The sequence below is a fragment of the Styela clava genome, chromosome 14, assembly GCF_964204865.1.
Source record: "Styela clava chromosome 14, kaStyClav1.hap1.2, whole genome shotgun sequence".
Lineage (NCBI taxonomy): Eukaryota > Metazoa > Chordata > Ascidiacea > Stolidobranchia > Styelidae > Styela > Styela clava.
The window spans coordinates 10,499,129-10,517,847 of record NC_135263.1 but is presented as its reverse complement, the minus strand read 5'-3'; the positions used below and the strand labels follow the sequence as shown (position 1 = coordinate 10,517,847).

At 33.1% G+C, this 18,719-nt stretch overlaps 2 protein-coding genes across 2 annotated transcripts; one reads left to right on the top strand and one right to left on the bottom strand.

Moving 5' to 3' along the window:
- Window positions 1-103: 103 nt before the first annotated feature.
- On the bottom strand, window positions 104-11,710 carry LOC120341330 (uncharacterized). Its single transcript, XM_078120073.1, has 23 exons — window positions 10,316-11,710; window positions 9,803-10,049; window positions 9,163-9,490; window positions 8,801-9,003; window positions 8,213-8,395; window positions 7,701-7,984; window positions 7,215-7,337; window positions 6,986-7,129; window positions 6,257-6,425; window positions 5,981-6,066; window positions 5,277-5,655; window positions 4,718-5,049; window positions 4,428-4,622; window positions 3,983-4,120; window positions 3,379-3,534; window positions 2,998-3,128; window positions 2,670-2,861; window positions 2,277-2,461; window positions 1,646-2,171; window positions 1,368-1,544; window positions 1,021-1,160; window positions 467-656; window positions 104-239 (listed from the first exon to the last, which is right to left on the bottom strand). Exons 1-22 carry the CDS (start codon window positions 11,708-11,710, stop codon window positions 487-489), a joined length of 5,883 nt encoding a protein of 1,960 aa, XP_077976199.1. The 3' UTR covers window positions 104-239; window positions 467-486.
- A 2,286-nt stretch (window positions 11,711-13,996) lies between these two features.
- Window positions 13,997-15,392, top strand: LOC120341331 (microfibril-associated glycoprotein 4-like). Its single transcript, XM_039409819.2, has 2 exons — window positions 13,997-14,208; window positions 14,710-15,392. Exons 1-2 carry the CDS (start codon window positions 14,013-14,015, stop codon window positions 15,390-15,392), a joined length of 879 nt encoding a protein of 292 aa, XP_039265753.2. The 5' UTR covers window positions 13,997-14,012.
- Window positions 15,393-18,719: the final 3,327 nt, after the last annotated feature.

Sequence of the window (18,719 nt, the reverse complement as noted above, 5' to 3'; positions counted from 1 at the left end):
TCAATAAATTGCGTTTGAAAACGCCAATGGATTTCTCGGCGAAAGGTTGTTCCCAAATATTTCCTCAAACATTTAGTTCAGAAAAATTACAAATTTCCGATCAATTTGTTATATTTTTTCTACGTGGTATATCGGCAATTTCAAATTATAATTAGTATCCTGTGACACGAAAAGAAGTGTACAATCATGATTTGCTATTAGATCTTGTGGTAAACTTCCAGATGATCATTTCCTGATTGCTGAAAAAGAAAAGCAGAAGAATATCGGATTAACCAAATGTCGCATTATACATATATACATAATAAATTACTTTAAATGCGAATTCATAAAACGAGTAAACACTCAATGGTCACAGCAACCCAAAGTATTCTAGTATATTATCGTTTTTACTCAAAGATTTCCGCAGGTGCAATAGCAATGTTGCTTTGTTTAGTATACGATATGCTGAAACGACTTACTACATTACCTGATCTGGACTACCAAACTTCATTGCGAACCGCATGAGCTAGTATTTGTGATTTGTGAATTTCGGTCTCTTTCCATGCTGCGCATTTTCTCATTTTTCGAAACAGGTCCTTTATAAATTGGGCTCGTTTTACGTTCTTTTATCAATTCTTTCAATACTTCGCGTGGATTTTCATGACGCTTTATTACAACTGAAAAGGCATAATAGCAAATTTATCAGTGGTAAAGCTTAATATCGAGAACATGCAATGTATTTATGCAATAGATCACATCGAGATAGGATAAAAAATGTAATTATAAAAAGATGGACACATTGGTGTTGTAGGTACAGTTAATATTTGTACAAATATGATCCATATTTATATATTAAGAAATTAAAAATAAACACTTTATTTTCAACTGAATACATTTTACGCAATTGCGTTGTTGTCATGTTACTATACATGTATATATGGAATAATTCAGTGATGCGGACTGCAATGTGATTTCATAATATTCAATTGCGCGATAGCATTATGCCTATAATGTACTTGCATACTTATTAATTGACATAACCTTTTCTTTTTAGTGGTGGAATCCAGTCTGATACATCCAATCTCGGATTACTTATTACAGCAATATAAGCAAGAATAATACACTTGATCGGTTCAAGAATGAAAATACTTTCCAATATTGCAAATAGAAGGGAAATTAACCTGGAACACAAGTGAGTCAAACAAGTTAAATGAATAAATTATTTGGAGTATAATACAAATCGATTACAGTGTATCGTATACATATGAGCATAAATGTATGATTTAGTCTTTGGATATCATTTTCATCAAAAACTCATCTTATTTTGTGCAACTATATTTATCTATAAAATAGTGTTTTCAAGTACCAACTATTGAATATGCACCCACCATTTGATTGTGTCATTATATCCGTATGAAATTCCGTAAATAATGCTGAGTACGCAACATCCAGTGCTGACAACGCCAATTATCATCCATCCTATATATCGGAAAAACCATGGAAGAGGTTTGAAATCAGATGAACTTGGGTCAACATCCATAATTGCAATTTCCGTTTGCGTAAAACTAAATAAAAATAATCGTTCAGTAAGAAAACAGTAATTCTGCTCACTTCGTACAACCTTGCATATATGAGTTTATTAACGATACATGATTATTCTCTGTACCTGAAATTGCTTATATGTGAGGAAGGTTTTGGAATCTTCATATTTTGTGAGTTCCTCGATTTCCTTCTTTCCGTGAACGTTCGCACTTCTTGTCTTTTCGGTTTGTGGTTACTATTTTGCTTCATATTCGAACGCTGATCACGCGAAGCTTTTCTCTTTTTGTTCGAAAAAACTAATATTTTCTCTGAGTTCAAACCCTCCATTGAGGGGTGAGGTGATATTTTCTCTGTCGACAACTTTTTCCTGAGTTCCGCACCTCTGTGGTTCCTAGACTTTGGCATATTCGAGAATTTACGGCCCGTTATGCGAGAGCGATTTGATGTTGTTTGCAAATGTGAATTTGATGACTTTTTCCTTTGCTCGTCGTTGAACAACTTCATTTTCGATGCTAAGTAATTTTGCGAAATCGTTTCAAGCGACATGTTCTCTTTGCCGAGGGAGTTTACAGAGTCACGAGCTCTTGAAGATTGAAACATTACGGAGACAATATATGTGATGGGAAAACACAATAAACCACTTTCCAAACCTGAAAAAAAAACGATATTTTATTCAATATTTTGTTTTCAGTCACGACCTGCTGTTCCAAATCTTGTTATTAGTATTATGACGTATTATTATAGACGGCGATTACCTGCAATGATATTAGATGCTGATAATAAATTCAATATATCATAATCATCTCCAATCCGTCCATGAAACATTAGTGACGTAACGATGATCATCATTATAAGAAGAAAGCAGCAGCCAACCCGTTCAATTCTATTCATATTGTAACAAGACCATTCTCGTAGTGCAAAGATAGAGTACCAAATGTGACTGCAAAAAATAACAATTAACGGCAAATTTCTAAAACACAGAAAAAGGCGCTGCAGTACATTTTTATTGTATTCCCATTGCCAGTATTAATTTAAAAGGAAATATTGACGTATTCAACTGACCTATCTTTTAAATAATATGATACTTTTATAAGGAATATGTTTCGAAACGAATGGAGTTCCTTCATTTTGACCTACATTCAACTGACCTATCTTTTAAATAATATGATACTTTTATAAGGAATATGTTTCGAAACGAATGTAGTTCCTTCATTGTTGCAGGATATAAAACAAGTTCCATCGGTTCAGCAAACGGTTCTTCGTCGTTCAACCATTCGTTTGCCAGGAAAAACCAACATTCATTAGTTTCATAGTCACGAACAACAAGCCGTTCAATATACCTGTAATGTCATACAAACATACCAATTATTAGGTAGATGAAGCACTGTATAAACATATAAATAACATGTACTGTATATATATGTTCACTTTCAATTTAGGTTATGCTCCATATTGTATAATCGAATTCAATTTTACCATTTTGGGTTGCTTCCCTTTCCATCTTGCCAAATATTCATAGATGTGATATCACCTACACATCGCAGTGATGTCATCAGAAATGTGACGACATTTCCGCGTGATAGAAAATGAATTGTATCATCGTGCTTCTGCAAAAGTATTCACTATCTTAGCTTAAAATGATCTACATTTCATAAACCTACGACAATCTCTTTTAGCTGCACAGAGCAATAATGTAACCGAGTAGAATCGAACCCAAATAGTAATCATTATAATGCCATCCTTTCTTCGTAGTGTGTTTGCGACAGTTATACGATTATTTTGTTATGAGCAAAATTTCAAATAATTTGGTAATACATAAAATATACGTTTTTACTATAATAAGTTTATGATGTTTGCCTGCAACAAATGCAAAATGCTTTGCTGGTTTGTTCCATTTATCTTTACGGCAATTGTTGATGTTGGTGCGGCATGTTTTTGACTCCCAGTAAACACAGTCATTAGATATCGATATGAAACGAAAGGAACATTATCGCACACTTCCACGTATTGGTCCTGAAATCGAAATTCATAACAATTCTTTATCGATCAGGGAGTATATTATGAATTCTTACCTTGAGAAAATCCATGTTAAAACAATATGGAAATTGTGTAAAAACATATAAAACGAATAAATCAAATTTATATTTACTAAATCATTATGCAAAAAGTTTAAATAATCTTACAATCTTACAATCATCTCATAAAATAAATAAATGGAATGTGAATAAAATGCATAGTTAGAAAGAATAGTCGCTGGTCCAAATTGTTCATATTTATTTAAAAAATTTGCTTAAGGCTAAAGTTTCATTCGAAGTATATCAAAAGCTAAAACGAAATGTCTTCAGATTTTGAAAATTCCAATAACATGAATTTTATGCGCATGTAAAACCTTCATATATTTTAGAATTCTTCTTCTGTGCCACGAAACGTTTTAAGAAACTAAAATAAGCAAACAAGTTACCAAGTTTTTTGTAATTTTATCTTGATATCTGGCCCATACTATCATTCCGCTGAAGACAATCACAATAATAGAAATAACGATCAGCACTATCGGGTTTTGTTCTAATTCATCCTTGATGTTTTCAATCGTCTCTTCGACCTAGGGAAGTAGGGAAGACAAAATAACAACATATTAAAGTTATGTACGATTGATTTTCAAAAGTGTACTTTGATAAATTGTTGCATTTTACCCTAAAAAATGAGCTTTAACAGTGTCTAATTGATAGTGAATACAGTTATAGGTAACACCCAAGCCTATATAACTTTAAAACATATTGTTGTATAAAAACTATTTTGTATACAAGATCCCAAATTTTCATTCATCGCTATCAGTATCATTCTGAGAAATATGTATTTGTTACGAGGAAAAAGTCAGTAGCAATAATACAAACTAGTCATATTCTTACATCCACTCCTCCTGTGTTGTTGATGTACTCAACAACGTTTAGTTCAATTTTGTTTGGTAATGGCGGTGAGAAGACAAGAAGCTTTGATGAAAAAATATTGAAGGATGTTGATGTTCCACTTAATCTCCCAGACTGTGTTTGACTCAGATCACATTCACACCAATCTAGATTGTCTGATTCATTTCCAGATGTTGCCTTATTGCAAAGATTATAAAGTTAATACTGACAGCGATTAGCAAACCCAATATTCTCGGTTGATTATTAATATGAATGAACCGACTTCTACCAACCTTGCAAAATGATGTGGTCCAATCTTTTATCATATCGTCCCAACGCATACACTTCATTGCGTATATTTTCATCGTTAAGTTAAACCTAATCTCAGGTGTTGAAGTTGTGTCTTTGATAGTTGTTTTGGATTCGACAGTTGTATTTATCAAATTAAGACTAGAGTTTGAAGCAGTTGCAATATTATCAGTAGTAGCGCTATCGCGATTTGAAATAAAATTTATACGAGATTGATTGGAATCTTCTGTCGTAGATGCAAGAATAATAAACTCATGGTTTATTTTTCCTCTGTCATGAAAATGCAGTTTCCATGCATAACTATGATTTGAGAAATCTGTGGTAGATACGGAAAAACGACATTTATAACGATAGCAAAGATACCGTCTATGCTAGCTTTAAGGCAAAAATAATGGCAACTTTGGTAAACATAGGCGACCACATCTTGATTAAAACATATAAAGAACATTGAAAAAGTTTGTTATCACCAAATAGGAAATATGAACAAAACTTTTTCGGTAGAACAAGAAAGATAGAAGTAAGAGATCATCATATAGATTTTACCTGCTTTGGTCAATATATGTGATTCGATATTTCCAATTTCATTCCTAATTGTAACATTCAACGTTACATTCTCCGGAAGATTTTTAGAATGCAGACGAACATTGACGAACATGTTTTCAAAAGTTTGAATGCCTAACGTAAAATTTTGAACGTCATTCTTGTAGTCCTTGATTTTAAATTCCATTTCTATAGAAGAATCAGGAATATGCTTGTCGGCATGCAGATAAATTTGAACAGGTTTTGAAGGAATCAGTGGATTTGTTATTGGTTTCAATAAGTTGTGAGTTTTATGAGTTGTTGAAAGTGAAATTGATGCAACTTCATCAACTTCAGACGTTTTTGTGTTGAATCTTGCTTTAGTTGGAAAGTATCGAATAACCTGAAAATGATATCTATGAGCTATATGCCATTACTAAATTTGTTTTTTCAAAAGGCAATAATAATAAAAGGATTTGTAGCAAAAGCTATAAAATGAAAAAAAAAACTTAATTTGATTGTAGGTAGTTTATTAAACGAATGAATGGTTGGAAAAAGGAAATTACCGAAGCAAATTTTGGAGCTCGATTGATTTTATTCAAATAGAAACAAATGATAACGAAGGTAACTTTCACAACTATTTGGTTCAGTGATGCAAAAGTTTTCTTAACGTCACAGATATTAGATTTTTCGTTGATGCTAATATCCGATAACAGCGAATGAGTTACCTGCAGATTGATAGTTTCTGTTTGTCTTATGCTTGACCAGTCACAATCAATTCTTGTTTTGACGTATTCGCCATTCATAGATAAACCTGTTTTGAATAAATAGCTGTGTCAAATTTTTTTTATGAATATTAGAATATTTTTCAGTTTATATATAGAGATTGAAATGTTGCAAGCAAAATTCTGTATTAAACTAATAAATGAATTTAACAACTATTTTTGGAATAGTATGACATTTCTATAGTATAGACTTAGACTTTAGAGTTTAGACGAACATACTAGAGTTTCTTTCCATTTTTCTTAAATTCGCTTTGAACGCTGACGTTGTTACATTGATCGGTTCCTCTCCAGGTGTAACAGTTTTTAGAATCTCGGAGCCTAGCTGATCTATGACTGATGCTGTACGTTGAAACAATGGTGATGAGTATGAACTACGGGTGCTTGAGGTCTAAAAAAAGAAAACATGGTATCGAGTTTGCGGTGAGATTTAAATGAAATTAATACCATAGGCTGTTGGTACCGAGAAATGACATATAAATTAATCATATGTATTTCTAATTATATCGTTTATTCAAATATAAGAAATGCTTTTATTCGAAATATAGGACTCAATTTCCTGACTTTTTCGTGCTCACTGTGTTGCATTGCAGAATCTTAGAGGATGATGACAATTATAAATATTGGAATGAGTGTTCATCTGTGTTGTTTTACTTAAAAACTTTTGATTGTTACGCCATAGCTATTCAAAAGAGTTTTAAATTCAATTTTGATATAATGCTGAACAGTGAGAAAATAGTCCTAAGTGAATGTTTGAAATCTGATAACAGACATAAATATTTTTTCAAGCCTTCGACTAATCGTTTTTTTTTTTATTCGAAATAAATGATAAAATTGGAATGCCTGTTTCAAGTGTTAACCAATCCTGTGTGTTGTAGCCTATATTGATCTAGTAACGAGACTACATCAAGTCCCCACATCTTATGATATCTAGTAATCAAAATTGTTAACCTCATTAAAATCCGGCATTGATTCCATCAAATTGGATGATAGATGCATAGAAGATAACGCAACTGATTTCAAAATATCAGACGATGATTCTTCGTCATCACGAATCCATTCTTGTATTTCTGTCAGTTTTTCTACTAAATTTTTCTCAAATACAATAAACACATTTATTTATCTTGAAAGTGAACATTTATACTTGAATAGAATGTTTACTATAGTTGTCAACACTTACAATAACATCCGTTGGTAACTTCCCTGAATCTTTAATCGATTCTTGTAAAACGTCTGACATTTGTTTAGCCGACTCCGTCGATGAGAAATGTGAATTGGCGAACTTCGTAGTAATTTGTACTTTCTAAATACAGATTTTCAAATATATATATTAATCATTTTGTTAATTTTTATAGGTAGCTAATAATTTTCGTTATTTTATTTTAGATAAAATTTAATGAAATGAGGAAATGAAGATTAAATATGTCTATTTTAACATAAAATTTTACTTTTGTGTGATGTAATTTTGTTATGTGAATAAAGTCCAAAAATTTTTTTTTCTTAGAAGCACTGCTTTATTTTATAGATTATGAACTTCAATTTCTCATCATAAATATATATGTGAATTAACACAAAACGCAAATTGTAACGTTATCGACATGTTGTAACGTAGCACAAGTGCAAAGTGTGAACAATCAGTATATGAAAGAAGACTACAGTTACTAACCGTTTCAATGTTCAGCTCAACATGTTCCAATAATAATGCTGCAGATTTTGCGGCTTGTTGTAAATTTCCAGAATTGATCGCGTTAGATATTTGTGTTGGAATATCCTTGATGATCTTTTCAGCAATTTCATCAGGGGCCGACTTTACTTCAATGGAAACTTTTGTTTTAGTACAAGCATTCGTTGACGAACAGACTTGAATTCCAATATGCGTGAGTCCGGGAGGAAGAATAAGGTTTTCTAATGAGTCGTCATATCCATGCTGTAGCAAAGGATTTGTGCCATCTAAATAGAATATACTATAATGAAGTAAATCAAATTGACCATCAATTGAAAGATCCATACCCCTTTTTTAAATTACAGAGTCGAATACCATCGAATTGATCAGAGGTTAACAATTTAACGTATTTTCTATTTTAACTCATGGTGAACAGTGTGTGAGATCTATTTACCAAGAGTAGAATGCAAAATATGATTTCACTGTTAGCACCGAGAGCAAAAATTAAAATTTACCTTCATTCAATAAGAAGAATTGATAAATAAAATTATCAGTTTCTTCAATTGAACATGATACACGAAATTGTGTAACAAAGGCAAATCCAGATTGAGGTTCATATTCGCAGGTCACGTTTGATGAAAATGTCTTTATAAAGCTTTGAAATGTGGATGCAGCACTCCGTCCAAATTCATCAATACCTTGAATGCAAAAATGTGATGTTGATTTACATTTATTTCAATTATATAAGAAAATATTGCTTCTAGAACAGTGATAATTTATATCATTATTCCGAAAATGACAACACAATTTTAATCAATTTTCGTATGATAGTTAGCGTGAATTTCAGATGTATAATAGAATTTATATTTGTTATCTGCTGATAAAGTTTCAGTTCAAACATCATATACCTAATATTTATTTATTTTTGACATAATAATTAATTTACCTAAGGTCATGAAAAAACATTACGTTTAATGAATATCTTGATTATTCCGGCTGAATTTTTATTTAAGATTATGTACACGCGGGTACAACTTGTTTACAAGTGACCACTTTATCATATGAAATAAGAGGAAGAATTACACCACTTCAGAATGGCGAACCTTCAACTTTCACTTCAACAACTTCTCCGATGTGTGTGAGAATGCCCGTCATAATTTGACAGAAGTCACTCGAGTTACATTCTTGTACGACATCATCTTTCCAATCAATGATTGTCCATTGAAATTTAATACATCTTTCGCATTCTATTTGCAATATCAAAGAATCTTGTGAATTAATCTCGTTTGCGCAATTTGACCAACATCTGAAACAGGAAGTAAGTGGAATTAACATAGGAATAGTCTTGCATGTATCAAGTAAAGATTTTTAGCGAGGCAATTGACTTAATTTTTATATAAACTACACACTGTCATGACGATTTGGATTAAGTCAGTTCATTGTATTATAATATCATAAAACTTACACAATGTTTACTATTGGCACTGATTGAGACAATACGGTGATTTCTTGATCTGCAATTCCATCATCAAAATTATTTGCACTAACGAAAAGTCGAAGGAAAAATTTGTCTTTTATCACAGTATTTGAAATTTTAATTTGTCCCGATTCTGTGGTTGAAAAACATGCTGGCCTCCCTTTGAAGCAAGAACCTTTATTCGTGTACGTTCCCACGCTCTTATCGGTAGGAATGTCAATATTTGATATTGCACAACACCATTTGTATGCAAGTACAAGAGTATTAGAGCTTGGTGTGCAGGAGGCATCGTATTTGAATTCTTTTATATCTTGGCCTATTTGAAGACAGTTATTTAGTTTTATGTTAAAGTTAACAGAAAAATAGCTATGCTGAGCAGACATATGAAAGCAAAAAAGTTCCTTTACAAATTTTTTAAATTTTGTAAACAAGAATTGCCTGCTTATTTAATTAGTAGGAAAGAAGCACTTCACGAACAAAATAGAATATTTTTTGATAATTTAATTTTTGTAGAAAAAAAAAGAAAAACATTTTCAATAAAAAGTTTTGTCGACGACAAAAGTTTAGGTAAAATAATAAGCGACTTCATGTACCTAAAACTGCTTCAAAATCAAATGATATAACTCACCAATTTCCAATTTGAAAGCGCCACAGATCTTAGCTTTCAATGAAAGTGTAGGTACTTCAATAGCTGTGTAATCAAAAACCTTGCCAGAAGTTTGTCCATTTTTATCGCGAGTTGAGGCAGTTATTTTCATGATATAAATTCCGGGTAGTAATTTTCCTTGTTTAATTACTAGCTCATTCTGAGTAAAATCGAGGTCATTGATGCCAACTTTGTTCGCGTCTTTTGGTAGTTCGCTCTTTGATTTAACCTGATTGTAACAAAGTATAGTGATTTTTGCTGATCGTGAATGTGGTAAAATTTAACAATAGTTGAAACTAATTATCTCAATTTTTACTAACGTGGATTTGCTTATTTTCCATTTTCATTATACAATAATTTTTTTTTTAAATTAGCAAAATATGGTTTGGATAAAAAAAAATTCAAAACTCTAACACAACTGGGCCTGTTACATTTGGTGGTGTTTGACGTTTTATTCAAACTCGACAGTGAATAAGTCTCAAATCCTTCACTTACCTCGTGAATGGACCACATATATTCTACTACGTTGGTATTGTCGAGCTGGCAATGGAGTTCGACACTTGCAGTCAAAACCAGTGACTTCAATACACGAATTGTCCTATTATTGTAATTTTCTTTGTTGCCATCTCGAATCTTTATCGCTGACAAACACATTTGTGATTGATCTTTCAACACATTCAATAGGAACCTGTCTTCAATTTGGACTTTTTTATTTGTTGTCGACATTCTAGCAACTATTTCAATATTTCCTTCTGTTTGAAATATTTGTTCTGTTTCAAAGACTTTGAATCCTTTTAGATTGATTGGAACTTGCACGTTTTCTTCCGCAAATCCTGATGCATTACTTCGCACGTGATTCGATAGCCTTTTATCCAATAAGACCTCACTATTTCCAGTTATAAATAAATCGAAAACTCCATTGTCGGCGAAAACCTTGTAAAAAACAAATATCTTCAGTCTTTTTCCGACATAACCAGGTGATCCAGAAACAACAAATACCTCATGTACTAAATTAAAACATTCCACTGTTTTTGGAACTGACTTTAATTCCCCCAAACTGTTATTTGCAGACACGAAGATTTCAAACGTCCCTGGTGAGTTGACAAAGAGTTCCATGGTGACGCCTTCCTTACACTCTTTCATACTTTTACAAGTAATAAGATTAATGAAAATGATACCGTTTTTTTCTACGTTTTTCATGCTTATCTCAATATAAGCCGGGGATCCCTCCGCAATGCGGACGATAACAGGAAATTTGGCGGGGTGAATATCGACGTACTTTTGTATCTCGACAGTGACGTCATTCAATGCCTTATTTAAAGTAATATTAAACGGCAATTCAACTACAGAAACATCATTTTGAAGAATGATTTTTACCTCATGCAAGCCTGGACTTAGAAATTGCTGAATATCTTCTGTAATGGCAAAGGAGATCGACATATTAGACCGTTGATACACGGTTTCATCAGTATATTTTGCTTCTTTAGTTAGAATCTTACTTGCTTCATTTCCAAATACCAAATTGTATGTAATCGGATATGCAAATTGATGATAAACTCTTATTGTTGTTTCACTCAAGTATGTGCTGGATATATCGTTGTAGAAGAAAATTCCCGAAACGAAAGTTGAAATATTCAAACTGTCTTGAACTTGAAATGAACCATGCCTTTCGAGCATGGCAAAAAAATTACTTGCATTTGACAGACTTAAATAACACGCTGTATCATAGTTATGACTTCCAGAAGATGTAAAAACATGGTAGACTTTTTGAACATTGGTAGAAAGTCTTAATTCGTGTGATTCATCACCAATATCAATTTCACAATTAGCTGATACTTCTTTTGGTAATCCGGGTATTGTTACGTAAAATGACACGTTTCGATTAGACATCAACGGGTTTTGCTCAATATAAATACCTAAATAAGAACAAATTTCGAAACAATTTACGTCCTATCAATATATAAGAAGAAAGACAAATTTTTATAGCGGTCATATAGCGTATATGATCCGTACTAAAATGACTCACGGGGAAAGACGTATTGCAGTTCAAAACCTTTTCCACAGTTTCCACTTTTGGATTCTAGAGATATTGTGATACTTTCTGCTGTGTGCACCAATTTAGGAATTTTTTCGCCGCAAAAAAAATCTTTTTTTCGAGGATATTTGATGTATACTTTGGCAGCTGTGCATCTGTCAAGTTTTAAGGGTTCCGTTATCGAGATAGATTTAACCAGAAACATGGATCAATCATCAGAAAAAAAAGATAATACTCACGGAAATACTTCGAAGTTCATAAATTTCAATACAACGAGAGGATGATGCTTCAGGGAGAATGTCCATAAGAATTCGCTCGTAGTCCCTTCACACGTTGGATAAAAAGGTGTAAACAGGGTCCCCTCACCATGTTCGAAAACGTCTGTAAAAATGAAATGATCAATGATGCAGTTTTGGAAATTCAGTCGCGAAAGCTTATTGTGGTTTACAGTTATACATGTTAAAAAATGTTAAAATTGAAATGAGTGGGACAGAAAATAATAACATATATCTGCGTAATGTCGGGCAATCACTATGCTTTTAGAAAAAAAAAGGTACACTTAAAAACATTTCACATGAGGAAAAACTATCAAATAATGGCGGCCAAAAATTGAAATGGGTGGAACATAAAATAATAACATATATTTGCGTAATAAAATGCAGTGCTGGGCACCCATTATGCATAAAAAAAGGCACACATCTAACATAAAAAACATGCACATGCCTAATCATGTAGAAACACAATTAACTCCAGTGAGAATTTTGCTACTGTTTCGTTTTCAATACAGGATTGCAAACGAGGCACCAAAAAAGGTTTTGCAACACGTAGCTATGCAGCGGCTCACAGTCAATTTATTTACTTCGTTTTAAAGCTAGAAGTAACTGGTTGACAATTCGGCCAACAGTTTGATTGCTCGATTACTTAGCGATGGGTATTCGTTATCAAGAGAGCTCAAGAATGAATTGTGACAATGATTCTTTTATAAATCTGGACTGTAAGGTAGAGATTTTATCGTGTTCATCATATTAATCTCTCTGCAGTTAATTTGACGGAGCCCTTTCGCGATGAATCTGGAACCGAAAAGCCTCGGCGCCGGCGCCAAGACATCGCCGGGCCATAATACCGCACTTATCAAACACCCATATGGCGGCGCAAGAGAAATTGCGTAATAAACCATCGTAACTTCGAATCAATTATCAAGAAAAGCATGCAGAACAGAAAAAGCACGCATGCTGATTTTCAGGTTTCTGAATCTTGCGAGATTTGACGGAACGCTTTCGCGATGAATCTGGAACCGAAAAGCCTCGGCGCCAAGACGTCGCCGGACTATTAATACCGCACTTATCAAACACCAATATCACGGCGCAAGAGAAATTGCGTAATAAACTAACATAACTTCAACTTAATAATCAAGAAAAGCATGCAGAACGGAAAAAGCACGCATGCTGATTTGCAGGTTTCTAAATCTGGCGAGATTTTACGGTGCGCCTCGCGATGAATCGGAACCGAAAAAACGAAAAGTGTGATTACTCGGCACTAAGACGTCGCCGGGCTATACCGCACGTATCAAACAGCAATATGACGGCGGAAAAGAAATTGCGTAATAAACCAACGTAACTTCGTCTTTTCGACTTCGGTAAAGCGATTGAGACGGTAGGAAAACAACGAAATGAAATTTCCCGCGGACCGGCGAAAAAGCTTCGCGGACCGGCGGTTGGGTACCACTGAGTTAGACCATCGTTGGACGTAGGTGTGGCGTCAAAACTCTGATTATCCCTTGTGATTTTTGTCTCTTCGACTTTCGTCTTTTCTAGAAATTAATAGGAAATCCCATTCCCTCTAATTTGAAGCCGATTGTAAAGAAATTAGCTCAGTTTTCTGAATTACGTGGCTGGAACTTTTTCTTGTTTAAAGATGGGTAATAATAAGTAGCGCTCAAATAATCTCTTCGGCGAAATTATTTTAATATATATATTTAATGAGAAATGATGATTTAATCATGAATAAGAATGTATTGACAGCACTGTAAACGTCAACAATATTTAAGATAGAGAAATGACATGTGTTTTTCCTAATACTCGATAAAAAACACATTGTTTCATTTCAGATACACATAAAATTATGAATAGGTTGCTTTTATCTTTTCTATATATCTTGATGGCCGATACATGCATGACTTCACCCAATGACGGCATGATTATAAGTGCCAATGCTATTCAAAAGCAATTAAAGGCATTGGTAGTACGAGTGGCTGAATTGAATGACTCGATGCATTTGAATAGGACTTGTGATGCCTTTGGTCACAGAAATACTACGGATGAATTGAACCCGAGAATTGAAAAACTTTATACAGGTTTAATTATTTTTATATAAATGTCCTGTTGTTATAAATATTTCAGACATCATGTAATATATAAAGCACAGTCTAGTGCTATTAATTTTATGCTTTAATATAGTTCAAGTCAATGGATGAACTGAGCTCAGTGGTTCTCTTATGGGTTGATTTTGAAAGTTCACCTGTCCGCAAAATTAGTTTTTTTTTGAAATCGTCCACAAACTAAAAAAGGTTGAGAACCACTGAACTAAGCAACTGTTTTTCAGCAGAGATTCGAAACGGATTGTACATCTATCAAACAATTTTAACAATATTGGTAAGCTTGAAATGTAGTAGTCTTAGCTCTCAAAATGCGCCACGGCCATGCATCGCAATTATTACTACGATTCGACCCAAGACTGAATGAATAGCTTTTGTTCATGTTGTCAAGCGAAAATTTGAGCAGAATTACAATCAAATGGAATGCTTTGGTAAACGTTAATATTTGGAAGTTATTTATTTTCTTTCAACTTTCTACAGGTTGCCACCAGTTGTTTTCCGATGGCTATGTCAATAGCGATGTATACCGAATATGGATTTTTCTTGGTTATCGTTTTATATCAATATTTTGTGACATGGAGACTGTCGGCAAATACAGCAGACAGCGCGGGTGGATGGTTATACAGCGTAGAAAAAATGGAGAAGTAAATTTTGATCGGGGCTGGAATGATTACCTTCACGGGTTTGGATTTCCAAGCAAAGAATATTGGGTTGGCCTGTATAATTTAGACGCTTTACTGCATCAGAAAAGAATTGGAACGGTGGAAAATAACTTGGCATTACGAATCGACCTAACAGATTGGGATGGTGCTCATGCTTACACAGAATGCAATTCTTTTTATATAAATCCAGAAAACGATGATTTCCGAATAACTAGCATTGGAACGTGCACGGGTACCCCTCAAATTAGATCACCAATGGCATATATTGTTGGGAAAACTTTCAGCACATTTGACTACCACAGTAATACTATACGCTCTCCCGAATGCTTGCGACTGCAAAGGGGTGGCTGGTGGTTTGGAAGTTGTAGACATTCTAATCTTAATGGTGTTTATGCGACTAAAGAAGAACAAATGACAGTGGACAAAATTTATGTTAAACACTGGAAAAAAGTAAATTCAAACAATACATCTTTGCGTTACGTGACGATGAAATTACAATAAAAAAATTGCGGGTTACTGAAAAAAACGATTCAGTACTTTTGCAAACAGTGCTTTGTCATGGACAAAATTATTGAAAAGTACTCCAAAATTTGTTGTATTGAATTCTGACCAAATTAATAATAAGCACAGGTTTAAAATCTTTAAAAATTCAAATTGTAACTTTGATTACAAGATTTCTCGTAACAGCTATTATTAAAAATTGTTTGTTGATTGTCAACTTTCCCTTGTCCTTGCTCATCTAATATTCACAAATATTTTAATTTTGATAATTAGACAAATTCTAGTGTGATAATTTTTTTTAATTCATAGTATGTCAGTCTTAGTCATTCACTCAAAAATGTATTGTCTAATAGAACATAGGTGTTCGTGATTAGTATGACCCCTGTACATATTTTCCTTGTTCTAATCAAGTAAGGTATTAAAATAACGATTTCTTCACTCCGACTTACTGACTCTATTTATTTTAAGCGCTTCATATTTGTTGCTGTTGCTTTTGGTAGTTTTTAGAGTAAAGATCGTATTGAAATCGTTTATAATTACAGATTATTATTTAAAATACGACGCCATCATAGTGCTTTCATAATTGCCCAAGATGCTAATCAAAACACAAAATAATTAAAGCAAACTCACTGGTCTCACTTCGATAGATCTTTAGAAAAATTACCAACATGAAGTGCTTGTACACAAAAGGGAGATCCATTCTTGTGATATCGATTCTTTCAATGCAAATTTTTCAGAATTAGTCATTGAACAAATAAAACTTTGTGACGTCACAGTCGTTTTAAATTGTTTGTTCAAATGTCTCTTGCCAGTGTTTTTAACTATGTGAAATTTAGTGGGTAGTTTTTAAAATAAGCCTGGTTAGAACTTTTTAGACTTTTGTAGCTCTTTGATGAGTGTTTAAAATTAAAAAAAATGCTATATATAAAACTATATATAAAAACAACATTTTTTGGCGTTGTTTTTTCATTGTCATAAATATATGCATTATAAAATATTTTTCGAAATATTTAGGTGACAACGTTTGACAGCGTGACCAACCTAATTTATAGGAATTTTCGTAAGATGCATTTGATTCTAAAATTAAGAATATATACTCTTTTTTTTATGGTTCATAAAACATCTCATAAAACCTCTCTATAGGTTTCGAATAAATTACGTTTTTGTTGAACCCGGGAAAACATAAAATATTAATAATAGAAACTAGAAAAATAAAATGACACATAGCGATGTCGTAAGCAATGGGCCGACTCGGAAAGGCAGGGGAGTGTTAGATCCACTAGTGGTTTCTAGTTCACCAACACCCTGTGTTGTAATCGGTGGTTGTTAACGAAGCCATTGTAGAGACATCTACTTCATTTGTAATATCTGCATAAACGCACAAGCTATCCCGAAAATCACAGATTTCTTTTAAGTAATCAATTTCCTGGTACCTCTAAGGATCGTTGATTCTCATATTCACCCAGGGCTTGCCGTTTTGTGTAGAGGTTTTTGAATACTGATACCATTCCTGAACATTTCCTGGCAATGAAACTTCTAGACCACCTGAAGAACTACCTGTTCGAGCCAAACTACCCCAGTACGTACTAAATTGATCTGACACAAAGATATCATGGTCATCTGGAATGAACCTAGAAAATAAATCAAGATGGACATAAGTTGTAAATATCGACGAAAAGCATTTAAAATTGAAGTGTACCTTTTCATGGTGATAATCAAAGTCATAATTTTCAACAGAAACTGAACATAGATTTAATTGAATAGTTATTCCTAACAGTCTATTGAATAAGACTTTTTCCCAGACTCCACATTACTGGAAATGATCAGGTATTGTTTCAATAAGATGTAAATAGTTTTCAAACCTTAATTAACCTTGTTTAAACTCCAGTGTAAATTCTGTTCTGCAAAGCGAAAACGAATTACAATCGAGTTATTTCTTGGTAGGTATCACGCAAATATTTTATTGTTATTAATATACTGCGTAAACATAGTATACTTTGTAAATTTAGTTTGTTCACTTAAACTAAAACATTATAGCCTACGTATTATTTTAAGTACAATGTACAAGTTAGAAAGAAAACGCCATTGAGGCGATTGTCTGTTCTAATAGCATGCGTCTTAAATTGAATAAATTAGACCAAATCTAACCCGCTATGTTTCATGGTTCTAAACACAAAGAATAGTTTGTGCCCGGGGTACGAATGTCTGCAGAAGTTTCCAAGAGGTTCTTTACAATTATTGCCGTCAAGCGCGTGACTGAAGATGTAGAAATAGACAGATTCTTCCGTCGTCCTTGAAATGTAACTATCAGGAGAAAATAGAAAATAGCACTTTGTTTATTGAGTATATTCTCATAATCTTTTTTCCATCGTTTCGAATATCAACGAGTGAATGAAATTTGCAGTTTGTAGAAATGGTAGACAAGGGGAAGGGTTACATACAAATAATTTGAAAACTGCTTTAATAGATTCGCAGAATCGTGTTTAACGACAACGCTGCCGTGGAAATAGTTGATTATACATTGGATTCACGCAGATAGGAAATTGTCTCCTGTATATAATTCTAGTTTTCTTGTCAAAAAAAAAACTTTATTGAAAACTGCTTTGGTGTAAGCTACATTTATGCTCTTGTTTATTTCTCATGTCACCGTACCAGCGCTTTTGATGGACATCCAAACCAAATGTCGGTCATTTATATTTCAAATATTTTTCCGTATAGTCTGTGATGTTGGGTCCGTACATTTCTATGTATTTCTCAGAAATTCTTTCCCCGGTGTTTTCATATTTTCCTGCGCCTTCAAAGAGCGCCTCATTAAACTCCTATAAAGAGGTGATGTCAATGTTAAAAACGATGAGTCTCTGTATCAACCAGTTTCAATAAAGCTGAATGATTATATAACCAAATTTATTTTATATTTACTTCAATTCGACGAATTTTACAATAATTTTCATGTGAAATAGGTCATCAAATTATGTTCACAATATTTGCATGTAAAATCGGTCCCAAAAACATCATCAACTTTACAATTTTTTTTTATAAACCGGAAGTACACAACATCCTCACTCGATCTAAATTGCTCTTATTAAAAACGGAATAAACAAGTCCTCAATTGATCGAGACCTACACTTCTTCTAATAGAAGTAAGAAATAAGGGAAAAGAACTTATCCGTGTTGAAATATTCTAAACGCTTTTAAATAGATTTATCTAAGCAAAATTAGCAATAAGAGTTGAGATTTGATTGACCAGACTAAATATTCTAGCAACTTATGCTGTTTGTTTATTAGGAACATTTTGACCTGAGCTGAAATGTATAATTTTGTGCTTAT